The sequence below is a fragment of the Cherax quadricarinatus genome, chromosome 53 (genome assembly GCF_038502225.1).
Source record: "Cherax quadricarinatus isolate ZL_2023a chromosome 53, ASM3850222v1, whole genome shotgun sequence".
NCBI classification, from domain to species: domain Eukaryota; kingdom Metazoa; phylum Arthropoda; class Malacostraca; order Decapoda; family Parastacidae; genus Cherax; species Cherax quadricarinatus.
The window spans coordinates 28,610,221-28,628,387 of NC_091344.1; the positions used below are offsets into that span (position 1 = coordinate 28,610,221).

At 41.3% G+C, this 18,167-nt stretch overlaps 1 protein-coding gene across 2 annotated transcripts in view; it reads left to right on the forward strand.

Annotated features, from left to right (window-relative positions):
- Window positions 1–18,167, forward strand: part of LOC138854273 (ankyrin-1-like) — a 97,425-nt gene that overhangs the window by 56,020 nt on the left and 23,238 nt on the right. For both annotated transcript variants that reach the window (XM_070096506.1, XM_070096507.1), the window contains exons 2-3: window positions 4,486–4,898; window positions 12,019–12,351. In XM_070096506.1, the coding sequence (XP_069952607.1) occupies window positions 4,486–4,898; window positions 12,019–12,351 (746 nt within the window). The remainder of the gene's footprint in view (window positions 1–4,485; window positions 4,899–12,018; window positions 12,352–18,167) is intronic.

Sequence of the window (18,167 nt, forward strand, 5' to 3'; positions counted from 1 at the left end):
ATTTCCCCTAGTTGGCTCTGTCACAAACTGTTTTAAAAAACAATCCTGGATCGTATCAAGAAAGTCACCTGACTCTAAATTTCCTGTCAAATTGCTCCAGTCAATCTGTCTATAGTTGAAATCTCCCATTAGCACAACATTTTCGTATGTAGATGCCTTACGAATTTCGTCCCATAGAAGTTTACTGCACTCCCTATCAAGATTTGGGGCCCTGTAAATCACACCCAAAATTAGTTTTTCTCGGCCCTCGAGAAGCTGTAACCAAACAGATTCAGTGGCTGACGCTTCTAATTTAATATCTTGTCTAACACAACAATTTAAATTGTCTCTGACATACATCGCTACTCCACCACCTTTCCTGTTGACCCTGTCCGTGTGGAATAATTTATAGCCTTGTATGTGACATTTAGAGGGCATCTCTCTATCTTTCAGATTGAGCCAGGTCTCTGTTATAGCAATAATATCTATGTTTCCTGCACTTGCAATTAATCTTAGCTCATCTATCTTATTTCTTACACTCCTGCTATTAGTATAGTAAACCTTAAGGGAGCTAGTCCCTTGCTGCCCTCTGCTGTCCCCCTTTGTTTGCTGACCTGATCTATTCTCTTTATTTATAACTTCATGCTGAATGCCTTTTATACATTTACTGTTTCCAACCCAAGTGTTGCAACCTGCTTGTTTCCCACACACACCCATACCTCTATCTTCCATCAGTTTAAAATCATAGGCATTTCACCAATGGCCTTCTCAATCGAGTCTGCAAGTGCTACCACCCCAGCCCCAGAGAGATGTACCCCATCCCTTGCATACATATCATGTTTGCCATAAAAGTTGTTCCAGTTGTCAATGAATGGGATTGCAAGTTCCTTGCAGTATCTGTCTAGCCAGCAATTTACACCAATTGCCCTAGACAACCATTCATTTCCTACTCCCCTTCTAGGCAAGATGCTACATATGATTGGGATCCCTCCCTTAGACTTAATGAAATCTATTGCTGACCTGTACTTATCTAGCAGCTCTTCTCTCCTACCCTTCCCAATATCATTTCCACCAGCACTGAGACAGATAATGGGCTTGTTCCCATTACCTGACATGATATTATCCAGCCTGTTGACAATGTCCCCAACACCAGCTCCAGGGAAGCACACTCTATCTCTCATCTTCTTATTCCTATTACAAAAAGCACGGTCAATATATCTTACCTGAGAGTCACCAACCACAAGAATGCGCTTACCTCCATTAGCAGGGGCAGTAGTACCCTTACCTTCACTGGCCACTGAAGTACATTCATCCTGAAGAACAGAGAAGCGATTTCCTACCTTCAGATCTTCACTCTTAACTTTCCTTACTCTGATGCGCCTTCCATTACTGTGAACCACTCGCCACTTGTAGCAGGTGCTGGACTGCACCTCACTGCTGGTAGCCGTTGCTACCTCCCCAACTACAGCCTCCTCACAGCGAGAGACAGACTGCACCTCACATGAAGCCTCATTCCCCACAACTCCAGCCACCTCACACTCTCTCCCAGACCCATTGAGGTGGACCTTCAGCCTCCTAATCTCCTCCTGGAGAAGCAAGACCTCCTCCTTTAACTCTCCAACCTCAATTTTTAAAACACTGCAGAAGCAAGCCATGCTTTGTAACCGTCCACACTAATCCCCAAAGCAGCTCAGGGTCTGTGACCTCACGTGACGACTGTAATAATTATAATCCACTACACATTAAGTAAATTTGCGAACTTAACATCCACCTCCTTCTGTTATTTCACATATAATTATTAAGTAATTAACTAATTAACGACTTCACTAATTACCTCCGGTTCAAGAAGGACCAACGGGCAAATTAAATGTGGAAAATTACATTTATCTGAATGTATCATTATGTACATAACAGTAAATGAACAAAGATAATTATTATTTATCAGTTAGACAAGAAGGAATTTTGGGCACCTAGGTCACAAAAATTGTTCCCCTTCGATACCTACCACTGTCATATCCACAAGTTGCTCTGGACCTATTAATTACAAATTAAATATACATCACCAGGAATGCTGGTAAATATATAAATTTGTGGACTGTATATTAAAATTAAAAAAAGATTATATATATACACATACACATAACAGAAGGAGAATATATCTTAATATCACTTACCAATTTGACTGGAGAGTAAGGTGTATTATACCCGGAAACCTCACTGTCTACATTTATGATAATAATACTGGCCAGAACTATATACATAAATATAGACATGACTTATCTGAGGTTCCTGGAGCTGTCTTGTCCAGTCGCCTGATATCTCAAGTTATGCAGGACTGCACATCCAACAATTTCGGCTCCTATTTGAGAGGTGTCAGCCCAATTTTAACCTCAATTGCACGAAAATTCTTCCCTTTATTACACTAACGTTCTGTTCAATTCAAACAACAATGGCGAGTCCCGTCTGCGCAGGCGCAGCTTCCCATTTTCGATAACATAATTTTTATTAATACAGTATGGCCATCTATTTACATATAACTACTGTATTTCTGGAAAATATATACAGTATTTTCCACACCTGGCTTGATCCCACACAACTAACCCTGGCTTGATCCCACACAACTAACTAAGCCTGGCTTGATCCCACACAACTAATTAAGCCCGGCTTAATCCCACACAATTAACTAAGCCTGGCTTTATCTCACACAACTAAGCCTGGCTTAATCCCACACAATTTACTAAGAATGGGTAAATCTCACACAACTAAGCCTGGCTTGATCCCACACAACTAGCTAAGCCTGGCTTTATCCCACACAGCTAACGAAGCCTGGCTTAATCCCACACAACTTATTATGCCTGGCTTGATCCCACACAACTAACTAATCCTGGCATGATACCACACAATTAGATAAGCCTGGCTTGATTCCACACAACTAACTTATCCTGGCTTTATCCCACACAGCTAACTAATCCTGGCTTAATCCCATACAATTTACTATGCCTAGCTTGATCCCACACAACTAACTAAGCCTGGCTTGATCCCACACAAATAGCTAAGCCTGGCTTGATCCCACACAACTAACTTATCCTGGCTTGATCCCACAAAACTAACTAAGCCTGGCTTGATCCCACACAACTAACTAAGCCTGGTTTGATCCCACACAACTAACTAAGCCTGGCTTGATTCCACACAACTAACTAAGCCTGGCTTGATCCCACACAACTAGATAAGCCTGGCTTGATCCAACACAACTAACTAAGCCTGGCTTGATTCCACACAACTAACTAAGCCTGGCTTGATTCCACGCAACTAACTAAGCCTGGCCTATCCCACACAACTAAGACTGGCTTGATTCCACGCAACTAACTAAGCCTTGCTTGATCCCACTCTACCAAATAAGCCTGCTTGATCCCACACAACTAAGCCTGGCTTGATCCCACACGACTATGCCTGGCTTAATTCCACACAACTAAGCCTGGCTTGATCCCACACAACTAACTAAGCCTGGCTTGATCCCCCTCAACTAAGCCTGGCTTAATTCAACACAACTAACTAAGCTTGGCTTGATTCCACACAACTAAGCCTGACCTATCCCACACAACTAAGCCTGGCTTGATCCCACACAACTAACTAAGCCTGGCTTGATCTCACACAACTAACTAAGCCTGACTTGATCCCACACAACCAAATAAGCCTGGCTTGATCCCACCTAACTAAGCCTGGCTTGATCCCACACAACTAAGTAAGCCTGGCTTGATTCCACACAACTAACCATGCCTGGCTTACTCCCCCACAACTAAGCCTGGCTTGATCCCACACAACTAACTAAGCCTTGCTTAATCCCACTCAACTAAGCCTGGCTTGAGCCCACACAACTAAGCCGGGCTTGATCCCACACAACTAACTAAGCCGGGCTTGATCCCACACAACTAACTAAGCCGGGCTTGATCCCACACAACTAACTAAGCCTGGCTTGATCCCACACAACTAACTAAGCCGGGCTTGATCCCACACAACTCTTTTGTTCTACTAAGAATGACCATTTTTAGGTCACATGAAAATCGGCTTCTCTCCTCAGGTAAAACTGTTTATTATGGTTATGATAAACCTCCGATAAATAACAACGAATGTTTGTTTATTTTTGACGTGCTGTTGGAGTGTTACGATGGGATTCAAGGGAAACTGATAGTCTTTCCTCTGTAGGAGGACTGGAGACGTTGTAGTTTTGAGTCATTTTTGAGTCTGCATGCTTCTGATATGACAGGTTCTGAATGACTCACGGAGATTGTGATTTTTTTCTCAAGGATGACCCTTTGTCTGTTGCAGATAGCAGGCGTTAAAAAAATCGGTCAGTAAATAATATTGTATAGACTTCATCAGAGTTAGGTTAGTTCTGAAGAAAGAATAAGACATTAAGTGTAGGATGGTGAATTTACGTTCTAGGTTAACTTCTCGTAACAGAGCCTAAGCAGAAAATAATACTACAGACAAAAAAATTCTTTTCAGGTGTTACTGCTTTGCATATGGCAGCTAAATGGGCTCGTCTGGAGTGTGCTGAACTACTGATCTCCGCCGGGGCAGACATTGACTCCCAGGACAAAGATCTACGGAGTCCTCTTCACTCAGCTGTGGTCGGAGGCTCCACGGAGCTGATAAACTTGCTGCTGAAATCTGGCTGCAACCGCAATGCTCTCAACAGTTTTAGGTTCTCGGTGATGCATTTGGCTGCCTTAATTGGGAACGAGAAGGCTATCCAGGTGCTAATTCAAGCTGATCTAAAGCTGGATGACAAGGGTGAAGCTGATATCCTACCTGAAGAAGTGGCAGAAACTTTTGGAAGACACAACACCGCCTGGCTTATACGAAAAATAGCGAAGAGAAAGTCAAAGGCCAGTCGAACTCCCATACACAATCTTATGGTAAGTCAGGGTAGCATTATAATGTGTTAGATTATCCTCGTACCACCAGTCATACATGTACATATTTTAACAATTTCTTTTACTTTGCCAGACGCTTTCTGGACACTAAATTTAATTTGATCATTAGTGGATAAAAATGTTCTTATAGGTTTCTATAATTTTGTTCAATTTAACTTTACCTAAAACAAAAATAAAGATAAATCGCTTCTTTAAAGTGTGGGAAGCCCAGCAGTGAAGGAAGGACAGTGGTGAATGAGGCTGTCTACCTGTCCTTATGTAGAGTATTTAAGTTTGTCAACATTGTTTGCTATATAAGCTGTCCTGTTCTGGAAACTCAGTATAAGTGATAACGGAGGATATAAATCTGAAGGAGGAAAATAAGAAATATAAAAAATTGGATAAGAGAGAAGATTTGTGAAGAAAATGAGTGCAAATTGATTGGTGGTATCAGAAGAAAAAATAATGCCGTATTAGAAATGGGTAGAGTGTGGTGATCCAAGAAAGGAGGATGAGACTGAGGAAGCTTGAGAAAGAAGACTTGATATGCGGAAATTATTATGATGTTCTCCAAGACGAATATAGAGTTAATGACTAGAAGAATGGTAGGACGAGAGCCTCTATAAATAAAAGTAAATATATCACAGCTGGCTGCGCCTCGCAGAGTTAGATACATAAACATTATATTTTGTACTAGAAACAGGAAGGCGCCACAGAAAGGTATTTCACTGTGGATGGTATAGCCGATATTTTTAACAGGTTAGATAATACAATTAATATCGTGTCAAGTAAAGGGAACAACCACCTTATTTGACACAGTGCCGAGGAAAATGGTCTTGGGAGACAACAAAATGCATGAAGTTTTAGCCAAGTGGAGGACGGCTATCTGTTTAATTATGTAAAACAAAGGGATCCTAGGTAGGTAGCATTTGTCAAGAATAGAAGTAGGCAGTGAAGTTATATCTACAGCATTTGGTGTAAATTTCTGAATTCATAAGTTTTGCCAAGAATGTACAGTTCCATTCGATGGCATCTGGACAAACATGATATATGAAAACAGTGAAGTGTATCATTCTGAAGCAGAACTAACAGTGCTAGCTAGTTCAGTCAGGGGTAATAGTGCTAGCTAGTTCAGTCAAGAGTAATAGTGATACCTAGTAGTCAAGGGCAATAGTGCTAGCTAGTTCAGTCAAGAGTAATAGTGATACCTAGTAGTCAAGGGCAATAGTACTAGCTAGTTCAGCCAAGAGTAGCAGTGATACCTTGTAGAGTCAAGGGTAATAGTACTAGCTAGTTCAGCCAAGAGTAACAGTGATACCTAGTAGAATCAAGGGTAATAGTGCTAGCTAGTTCAGCCAAGAGTAACAGTGATACCTAGTAGAATCAAGGGTAATAGTGCTAGCTAGTTCAGTCAAGGGTAACAGTGATACCTAGTAGAGTCAAGGGTAATAGTGCTAGCTAGTTCAGTCAAGGGTAACAGTGATACCTAGTAGAGTCAAGGGTAATATTGCTAGTTAGTTCAGTCAAGGGTAACAGTGATACCTAGTAGAGTCAAGGGTAATAGTGCTAGCTAGTTCAGTCAAGGGTAACAGTGATACCTAGTAGAGTCAAGGGTAATAGTGCTAGCTAGTTCAGTCAAGGGTAACAGTGATACCTAGTAGAGTCAAGGGTAATAGTGCTAGCTAGTTCAGTCAAGGGTAACAGTGATACCTAGTAGAGTCAAGGGTAATAGTGCTAGCTAGTTCAGTCAAGGGTAACAGTGATACCTAGTAGAGTCAAGGGTAATAGTGCTAGCTAGTTCAGTCAAGGGTAACAGTGATACCTAGTAGAGTCAAGGGTAATATTGTTAGTTAGTTCAGTCAAGGGTAACAGTGATACCTAGTAGAGTCAAGGGTAATAGTGCTAGCTAGTTCAGTCAAGGGTAACAGTGATACCTAGTAGAGTCAAGGGTAATAGTGCTAGCTAGTTCAGTCAAGGGTAACAGTGATACCTAGTAGAGTCAAGGGTAATAGTGCTAGATAGTTCAGTCAAGGGTAACAGTGATACCTAGTAGAGTCAAGGGTAATAGTGCTAGATAGTTCAGTCAAGGGTAACAGTGATACCTAGTAGAGTCAAGGGTAATAGTGCTAGATAGTTCAGTCAAGGGTAACAGTGATACCTAGTAGAGTCAAGGGTAATAGTGCTAGATAGTTCAGTCAAGGGTAACAGTGATACCTAGTAGAGTCAAGGGTAATAGTGCTAGCTAGTTCAGTCAAGGGTAACAGTGATACCTAGTAGAGTCAAGGGTAATAGTGCTAGCTAGTTCAGTCAAGGGTAACAGTGATACCTAGTAGAGTCAAGGGTAATAGTGCTAGCTAGTTCAGTCAAGGGTAACAGTGATACCTAGTAGAGTCAAGGGTAATAGTGCTAGCTAGTTCAGTCAAGGGTAACAGTGATACCTAGTAGAGTCAAGGGTAATAGTGCTAGCTAGTTCAGTCAAGGGTAACAGTGATACCTAGTAGAGTCAAGGGTAATAGTGCTAGCTAGTTCAGTCAAGGGTAACAGTGATACCTAGTAGAGTCAAGGGTAATAGTGCTAGCTAGTTCAGTCAAGGGTAACAGTGATACCTAGTAGAGTCAAGGGTAATAGTGCTAGCTAGTTCAGTCAAGGGTAACAGTGATACCTAGTAGAGTCAAGGGTAATAGTACTAGCTAGTTCAGCCAAGAGTAACAGTGATACCTAGTAGAATCAAGGGTAATAGTGCTAGCTAGTTCAGTCAAGGGTAACAGTGATACCTAGTAGAGTCAAGGGTAATAGTGCTAGCTAGTTCAGTCAAGGGTAACAGTGATACCTAGTAGAGTCAAGGGTAATAGTGCTAGCTAGTTCAGTCAAGGGTAACAGTGATACCTAGTAGAGTCAAGGGTAATAGTGCTAGCTAGTTCAGTCAAGGGTAACAGTGATACCTAGTAGAGTCAAGGGTAATAGTGCTAGATAGTTCAGTCAAGGGTAACAGTGATACCTAGTAGAGTCAAGGGTAATAGTGCTAGCTAGTTCAGTCAAGGGTAACAGTGATACCTAGTAGAGTCAAGGGTAATAGTGCTAGATAGTTCAGTCAAGGGTAACAGTGATACCTAGTAGAGTCAAGGGTAATAGTGCTAGCTAGTTCAGTCAAGGGTAACAGTGATACCTAGTAGAGTCAAGGGTAATAGTGCTAGATAGTTCAGTCAAGGGTAACAGTGATACCTAGTAGAGTCAAGGGTAATAGTGCTAGCTAGTTCAGTCAAGGGTAAGTGCTAACTAGTCCAGCCAAGGTGCTATTGTTTCATTGCATTACTCTTTAAATCGTTGGTAGATAGAGGCATTATGTGTGAGAAAAACAAATGGTTTGCAGTACAAAGTATAGAAGAAACAACTAATATTTAGACAGTTCAAGAAAACATTCAGAAAACTTCAAGACAGTTCTTCAGGTAGTTACTGGTATGATGCGTCTTTATATAATCTAAAGCTGCGTTCTACAAACAAAGAGAGACAGCGAACAGAGTAGCTGGAGTGCAAGAAATAAAATAGGCGAAATAAAATTGATTTCATGTGCAGGAAACAGGTGTTAGTTTAGTTAGTTTAATATGTTTATTATGCACCCCATACCCATCCCGTGGGCGGTAGTCAAAAGATTACAGAGGTACATAATTGGTCCAGGGACTGGACTCCAAAGTTTTGATAGCTGAGCAAGTTACAAAGGTAATGAACTAGATCTGGTCATAATCATGACCAAGTTACAAGGAACAGGTGGTATTGCAATAACCGACGGCTAGTTCAATTAAAAAAAAATAGTTCCGAGCAATATCACAGAGGTAAAAATTAATGTTAACAGATTGAAACTGTGTTAGTAGGTGATATTTTGAGCTACGAATCTAAGGAAGTCCCTTGATTATTCAGTTCTCTGACGATCGTGAGTTTTCGTGTCTCTGTGTTTATTGTGTTTGTCGTTTCTCCTTGAAGCTGTTACCTGCCTGAATTTTGTGGTACTTAAATTTTCAAAAATAATGATATATATTATTTTCCCTCATCAGCCTTAATTCCTTCAGCTAATCGAGTGAGTGAGCCGCTTGTTGTGATAGTGCGTTTGTCTCCCTCACCCTGAGTGTCTAGAGTGAACCAGAGGAAGGTCGAAATATTTAATGGGATGCTTAGTTTTCGGTAAATAAAAAGCCTTTGTGTATTTTACTCTCCTATATTTCCAGGAACTGTGAAATACCCACATATGTGTGTCTCTGTCATTCTGAATATGGTACTTCATCAATATCAGCTTTTCACTTCTTTGTAAATCCAAAATGTACAGACAGCCGGGTTCACCGCATCACTCAGGCATGAGTCGCATTTTACTGACCAGTGTTGACACTCGTTCTTCATTTAGGTTGATGCTTGTCTTACAGCTTGAGTCATCTGCTTCTGTGACAGCATCTTTTAAAGTGGTTATTATACACACATTACTCTGGACCACAGTAGCCCATTGTTATAATACAGCTTTGATTCACGTTCTCAATTTATGTTTAATTTTTACATTCTTTGATTAAATTAAGTAATACTTCGTACTCCTGTCATTTATGATTCATGAAATCGTAAAGGCACGATTTCAAACAAGCCATACCAAGGGGCAGGGTTAGAACCCGCGATCAGAGAGTCTTAAAACTCCAGAATGGTGTATAAATATACCTATATTGTAGCCAACTGGCCCAGTGGCTAATGCGTCGTTCTGGAGTTTTATGACTCTGATAGCGGGTTCAATCTCCGCCCGTGGTATAAGAACATAAGAAAGAAGGAACACTGCAGCAGGCCTCCTGGCCCATGCGAGGCAGGTCCGGTTTATGTCATTTATATCTGAGGAAACTTTACAAAATTTCTGTGCCTGCTTCAGTTTTCCAGTTGATCATATTTCCTAGTTATTAATATATATTCGACAGACTAAGAACAGTCACTAAAACTATGAGAAAGTCGTTAACACCGTTCATATACAAAATACATATTTTTGGCATGTAAAAATAAAGAAAATATAGAAATAAACATAAGATTAAAAACAAAGTTAATAATAACAACAATTTTGAACTCAAAGAACCAGAAAACTCTTCCATGAGATTCTCATTGTCAGTTACTAGCTTCTACCGGGATCCATCAGTGATTTCCCACTTCTCTTTCAACTGCATGAACAAGATATACTGGGGTTGCTCAACGGCCCATACTAATAATACATTTAGATTATTTTGATCTAATGAGAAATAGTAAGGCTTCAGATGTTTTAAAGTTGAAAAATGTGGATAATCTCAAATTCTAAGTTTTGACCAACAGTTGTACAAGAAAAACATGTATAGATACAGTGCTCATTTAAGGTAATATTAAAACGTAATCTCAACCTGCATATTTCAAGAACCTATTAAATTTTCTTAAGGCCTTAGTACCCGTGACTGGTAAATGAAAATATTGATTCATAATCGAAATTTTACAATTCTGAGTCGAGACGAAGAGTGAGTCTAGGATCATCTGCTGTATTCTTTTAATATTAAATAGGTATCCGGGTGTTAGTCTCCTTACACGATTTTTCCTGTTCACCTAGAAGTAAATAAGTATTTAAAGGTAATTGTTATAGGTTGTATCCTGGTCGGGGGTCGTCATGAGGTGAGGATAACAGCTACACACATGGGGGTCGTCATGAGGTGAGGATAAACAGCTACACACATGGGGTGTCGTCATGATGTGTTGATAAACAGCTACACACATGGGGGTCGTCATGAGGTGAGGATAACAGCTACACACATGGGGGTCGTCATGAGGTGAGGATAACAGCTACACACATGGGGGTCGTCATGAGGTGAGGATAAACAGCTACACACATGGGGGTCGTCATGAGGTGAGGATAACAGCTACACACATGGGGGTCGTCATGAGGTGAGGATAAACAGCTACACACATGGGGGTCGTCATGAGGTGAGGATAACAGCTACACACATGGGGGTCGTCATGAGGTGAGGATAAACAGCTACACACATGGGGGTCGTCATGAGGTGAGGATAAACAGCTACACACATGGGGGTCGTCATGAGGTGAGGATAAACAGCTACACACATGGGGGTCGTCATGAGGTGAGGATAAACAGCTACACACATGGGGGTCGTCATGAGGTGAGGATAACAGCTACACACATGGGGGTCGTCATGAGGTGAGGATAACAGCTACACACATGGGGGTCGTCATGAGGTGAGGATAAACAGCTACACACATGGGGGTCGTCATGAGGTGAGGATAAACAGCTACACACATGGGGGTCGTCATGAGGTGAGGATAAACAGCTACACACATGGGGGTCGTCATGAGGTGAGGATAAACAGCTACACACATGTATATTCACATTCTGGTGTTAAAAAATTAACTTCTGTCAAACTCAAGCTTTCATGTGTGAGTTCAGCTCTGTCTGGCCAATTTCTTCTTATTTTTTTTCAGTTATACATATTAGTGTTATGGTCAAGGCATGCGCTGGACCCGTATGGATCAAGTAGCTTCCTTATACACAAACATATAATTTTTGCTGAACAAATTATGCATTTTAGCTTTAGTGATATGATCAAGTTCACTTGGAGGCTTTATAGTAATTTTTTCTAAAAATTTTGATGTTGAATGTTAATTTTTCACTTGGCAGTCCTTTTCTCTCGTACTGTTATACTCAAGAAGCATAAGTCATCACAGGATTTTTCTTCATCGTGTAACAGAAGGCATTTTACTATTTCTAACCATAAATTTAACTGTAAGTTGAGTTGAGATAACTGTCACACTTTACCCCTGGGTTTGTAGCCTATTTCTATGTTAAGTAATGTTAGGTTAGGCTAGGTGTGGTTACAACGGAAAAATAAATAATTACAAAAAACTATTAATTAGTTTGCAACGCGAACATGTGACTCATAAATTATGTCATATTACAATTGCTCATGGCGCCGTCCAAAACAGCACCCATTTAATTACGTTTAAAACAGTGTCATGTTGTCTGTGGTTAATTGGAGTAGGGAGAACATATTCCTGTTATCACTTGAGAGATTTTTTCTGCCTTTATACACTATGTGTGAGTGTGAGAACTGAATGACACTTGATGGTGTTGCAGAAGAGGAGCTTGGAAGCCTACGAGTCATGGGGAGAGGAGCTGATTCAGTGGGCAAAAGAAACAAACAAGATTACTTCTCTGGCCAAGGCACCTCAATTGCTTCAAGAAACAGCTTGTCACACTCGACACTTCCATTATCAAGACGCCGAAGGTCTGACAGCACTCCACTGGGCGGCCAAGCTTGGCAACACGCATACTGTGTGGAACCTAATTGACACCTGTGGAGCATTGCCTGGTGTGGTGACCTACGACGGGGAGACCCCTGCTGACCTTGCCCGGCAGGCAGGTCACTACGACCTAGCTAACGACATCATGGCTGCCGCTCGTCCTCAGGTACGTTAACAACATGAATTTTTATAATATGTCAATTCCAGAGTCTCTGGTGATGGTGGTTTTAATCAGCTTCCACTGTAGCTGCTCACCATACTTTATTATTATTATTATTATTATTATTATTATTATTATTATTATTATTATTATTATATTATTATTATTATTATTATTATTATTATTATTATTATTATTACTATTATTGCTATTATTATTATTATTATTATTATTATTATTATTATTATTATTATTATTATTATTATTATTATTATTATTATTATTATTATTATATTACTATTATTGCTATTATTATTATTATTATTATTATTATAGAATCATATTATAATAGAATAACTTCAAGAGTGTATCAGTCTGTAGTGGAAGGAAGGCGGGGTAGGGGTCGGCCTAGGAAAGGTTGGAGGGAGGGGGTAAAGAAGGTTTTGTGTGCGAGGGGCTTGGACTTCCAGCAAACAAGGGTGAACGTGATTGATAGGAGTGAATGGAGACAAATGGTTTTTAATACTTGACGTGCTGTTGGAGTGTGAGCAGAGTAACATTTATGAAGGGATTCAGGGAAACCGGCAGGCCGGACTTGAGTCCTGGAGATGGGAAGTACAGTGCCTGCACTCTGAAGGAGGGGTGTTAATGTTGCAGTTTAAAAACTGTAGTGTAAAGCACCCTTCTGGCAAGACAGTGATGGAGTGAATGATGGTGAAAGTTTTTCTTTTTCGGGCCACCCTGCCTTGGTGGGAATCGGCAAGTGTGTTAATAAAAAAAATAAATATTATTATTATTATTAGTAGTATCATATTTACTTTATTAACACATCGGCCGTTTCCCACCAAGGCAGGGTGGCACAAAAAAAGAAAAACTTTCATCATCATTCACTCCATCACTGTCTTGCCAGAAGGGTGCTTTACACTACAGTTATAAAACTGCAACATTAACACCCCTCCTTCAGAGTGCAGACACTGTACTTCCCATCTCCAGGACTCAAGTCTGGCCTGCCGGTTTCCGTGAATCCCTTCATAAATGTTACCTTGATCACACTCCAACAGCACATCAAGTCCTAGAAAACCATTTGTCTCCATTCACTCCTATCAAACACGCTCACGTATGCTTGCTGGAAATCCAAGCCCCTCGCACACAAAACCTCCTTTACCCCCCTCCCTCCAACCTTTCCTAGTCCGACACCTACCCCGCCTTCCTTCCACTACAGACTGATACACTCTTGAAGTAATTCTGTTTCGTTCCATTCTCTCTACATGTCCGAACCACCTCAACAACCCTTCCTCAGTCCTCTGGACAACAGTTTTGGCAATCCCACACCTCCTCCTAACTTCCAAACTACGAATTCTCTGCATTATATTCACACCACACATAGCCCTCAGACATGACATCTCCACTGCCTCCAGCCTTCTCCTCGCTGCAACATTCATCACCCATGCTTCACACCCATATAAGAGCGTTGGTAAAACTATACTCTCATACATTCCCCTCTTTGCTTCCAAATGGTAAGACCATTTCTTGGATGCAGTCCTTCATTGACAACGTTTCGCCCACACAGTGGGCTTTTTCAAGTCACAAACAGATCTACCTGGGTTGGAAGGTACGCGAGTATTTAGTCAGGTTCAGAATGCTGGGTCAGGCGAAACGTTGTCAATAAAGAATCACATTATACTGCATATGTTGTTAGGTAAGACACATATGCAACAGTTAGGTAACTTTATTATGAAACGTTTCGCCTACACAGTAGGCTTCTTCAGTCAAGTACAGAAAAGTTGATAAAAGCAGAAGATACTTGAAGACGATGTAATCAGTCCATCACCCTTAAAGTTTTGAGGTGGTCAGTCCCTCAGTCTGGAGAAGAGCATTGTTCCATAGTATGAAACAATATGGAGATGAAGTGACAGAATGGAGCTTTTTATAGCGCCAAGAGGTGAGACGTAGGCCACTAGGAGAGGTAAGAACTCAGATGTTGAAAGGTCAGGTCCCTCTCAAATCCAGCCGCTCTCACTAGTGGAAGTTGTCGAAGTTGATAGCAGGTCTGTACCACTAGTGAGAGCGGCTGGATTTGAGAGGGACCTGACCTTTCAACATCTGAGTTCTTACCTCTCCTAGTGGCCTACGTCTCACCTCTTGGCGCTATAAAAAGCTCCATTCTGTCACTTCATCTCCATATTGTTTCATACTATGGAACAATGCTCTTCTCCAGACTGAGGGACTGACAACCTCAAAACTTTAAGGGTGGTGGACTGATTACATCGTCTTCAAGTATCTTCTGCTTTTATCAACTTTTCTGTACTTGACTGAAGAAGCCTACTGTGTAGGCGAAACGTTTCATAATAAAGTTACCTAACTGTTGCATATGTGTCTTACCTAACAACCTGTCGGTATTTTATACCATTTTAATGTTCATACTGCATATGTGTTTGTATTTCCATTGTGTCAGTATTTTATATCATTTATTTCCATCGTGTCAAACACTTCACAACAGACACAATTTTCTCCGGGACTGCATCCAAGAAATGGTCTTACCAAGATCTACTCCTCCTCAAATTGCCAACATCAAACCTCCTTTCTCCGCTGCAGCTCGGACCTACCTTGAAGAGTGTGCAGATGACTTAAACAATGCTACAAAGGAAGCTTTCCTCCAAGCCAGAACACTAGGCACAGCACTCCGGGGTAACCTGAGCAGACGCACCGCCGAGATCATTCACAGCAGAGTTACCACAGCGAATGTTCAACAGAAGATCAGACTTACTAGGAAACTACAAACTTTCTGCGATAATAGCCATTGGAAAAGTTTAGGAAGACCTGAAATTATTCAAAATCTTTCATCTCGTCCGCTGTCAATCACAGAAACTGAAGCCCTCAGCTTAGGCCTCAAATTCGCAACAGGAATTACGAAACCAAAACAAGACCTCAATTTCATCGCCAAACACTACAGACACAATGACTACGACTTCCAAAAAAGCTATCTTCAAGGCATCATCTCAGCGGCCATCTCAACACGCAGCTCCCCAGTCATACCTCGACGTTACATCATTGCACTCAAAGGTTTAGCAGAAGACACGACCATCAGGGTTACCACCGCTGATAAAGGAGGTGGTGTTGTTATCATGAACACTGACGATTACAGGAACCAAATGCTCTATCTACTTAATGACCCAGATACCTACAAATCTCTCACAACTAACCAAGTGGACAACCTTACTAAAACATTTCTTCAAAGGACTCGCCGCATTCTGAGGGACTCAGAACAAGGGAAGAAACTTCTGCACACCATACCCAGCAACCCCAGACCTGCTAGAATGTACGGCCTGCCAAAAACTCACAAGCCTGGAATCCCATTGAGGCCCATATCTTCGGGAGTAGGCAGTGCTCCCCACCAACTCTCAAGAATTTTCGCAAAACACCTCTGTAAACTCTTGGGCACTATCGAATTGAATCGAATCGAAAAGGACGACGAGAGCTGTCGTGAAATAAGAACATAAGAACATAAGAAAGGAGGAACACTGCAGGAGGCCTGTTGGCCCATACTAGGCAGGTCCTTTACAATTCATCCCACTAACAAAACATTTGCCCAACCCAATTTTCAATGCCACCCAAGAAATAAGCTCTGATGTGAAAGTCCCACTCAAATCCAACCCCTCCCACTCATGTACTTATCCAACCTAAATTTGAAACTACCCAAAGTCCCAGCCTCAATAACCCAACTAGGTAGACTGTTCCACTCATCTACTACCCTATTTCCAAACCAATACTTTCCTATGTCCTTTCTAAATCTAAACTTATCTAATTTAAATCCATTACTGCGGGTTCTCTCTTGGAGAAACATCCTCAAGACCTTATTAACTTTTTTTTATTATCACACTGGCCGATTCCTACCAAGGCAGGGTGGCCCGAAAAAGAAAAACTTTCACCATCATTCACTCCATCACTGTCTTGCCAGAAGCGTGCTTTACACTACAGTTTCTAAACTGCAACATTAACACCCCTCCTTCAGAGTGCAGGCACTGTACTTCCCATCTCCAGGACTCAAGTCCGGCCTGCCGGTTTCCCTGAACCCCTTCATAAATGTTACTTTGCTCACACTCCAACAGCACGTCAAGTATTAAAAACCATTTGTCTCCATTCACTCCTATCGAACACGCTCACGCATGCCTGCTGGAAGTCCAAGCCCCTCGCACACAAAACCTCCTTTACCCCCTCTCTCCAACCTTTCCTAGGTCGATCCCTACCCCGCCTTCCTTCCACTACAGACTGATACACTCTTGAAGTCATTCTGTTTCGCTCCATTCTCTCTACATGTCCGAACCACCTCAACAACCCTTCCTCAGCCCTCTGGACAACAGTTTTGGTAATCCCGCACCTCCTCCTAACTTCCAAACTACGAATTCTCTGCATTATATTCACACCACACATTGCCCTCAGACATGACATCTCCACTGCCTCCAGCCTTCTCCTCGCTGCAACATTCATCACCCATGCTTCACACCCATATAAGAGCGTTGGTAAAACTATACTCTCATACATTCCCCTCTTTGCCTCCAAGGACAAAGTTCTTTGTCTCCACAGACTCCTAAGTGCACCACTCACTCTTTTCCCCTCATCAATTCTATGATTCACTTCATCTTTCATAGACCCATCCGCTGACACTTCCACTCCCAAATATCTGAGTACATTCACCTCCTCCATACTCTCTCCCTCCAATCTGATATTAAATCTTTCATCACCTAATCTTTTTGTTATCCTCATAACCTTACTCTTTCCTGTATTCACCTTTAATTTTCTTCTTTTGCACACCCTACCAAATTCATCCACCAATCTCTGCAACTTCTCTTCAGAATCTCCCAAGAGCACAGTGTCATCAGCAAAGAGCAGCTGTGACAACTCCCACCTTGTGTGTGATTCTTTATCTTTTAACTCCACGCCTCTTGCCAAGACCCTCGCATTTACTTCTCTTACAACCCCATCCATAAATATATTAAACAACCACGGTGACATCACACATCCTTGTCTAAGGCCTACTTTTACTGGGAAATAATTTCCCTCTTTCCTACATACTCTAACTTGAGCCTCACTATCCTCGTAAAAACTCTTCACTGCTTTCAGTAACCTACCTCCTACACCATACACTTGCAACATCTGCCACATTGCCCCCCTATCCACCCTGTGATAAGCCTTTTCCAAATCCATAAATGCCACAAAGACCTCTTTAGCCTTATCTAAATTAATATCCCCTTTATTAATACCTATCTTCCACTTATACACTTCGATCAGGTCTCCCCTCATTCTTCGTCTAACAAGTGAATTTAACTTAAGAGTCTTCAATCTTTCTTCATAAGGAAGATTTCTAATGCTATGTATTAATTTAGTCATCCTACGCTGAATGTTTTCTAACGAATTTATGTCCATTCTGTAATATGGAGACCAGAACTGAGCTGCATAATCTAGGTGAGGCCTTACTAATGATGTATAAAGCTGCAGTATGACCTCTGGACTTCTGTTGCTTACACTTCTTGATATAAATCCCAGTAACCTATTTGCCTTATTATGTACGCTTAGGCATTGCTGTCTTGGTTTAAGGTTGCTGCTCACCATAACCCGCAAGTCCTTTTCGCAATCTGTATGGCTAAGTTCTACATCATTTAACTTATAAGTACTAGGGTTATGGGCACTCCCAAGCTTCAGAACCTTGCATTTATCTACATTGAACTGCATCTGCAACTTTTCTGACCAAGAATAGAGTTTGTTTAAATCCTCCTGAAGTTCCATAACATCTACGTTTGAATCAATTATCCTACCTATCTTTG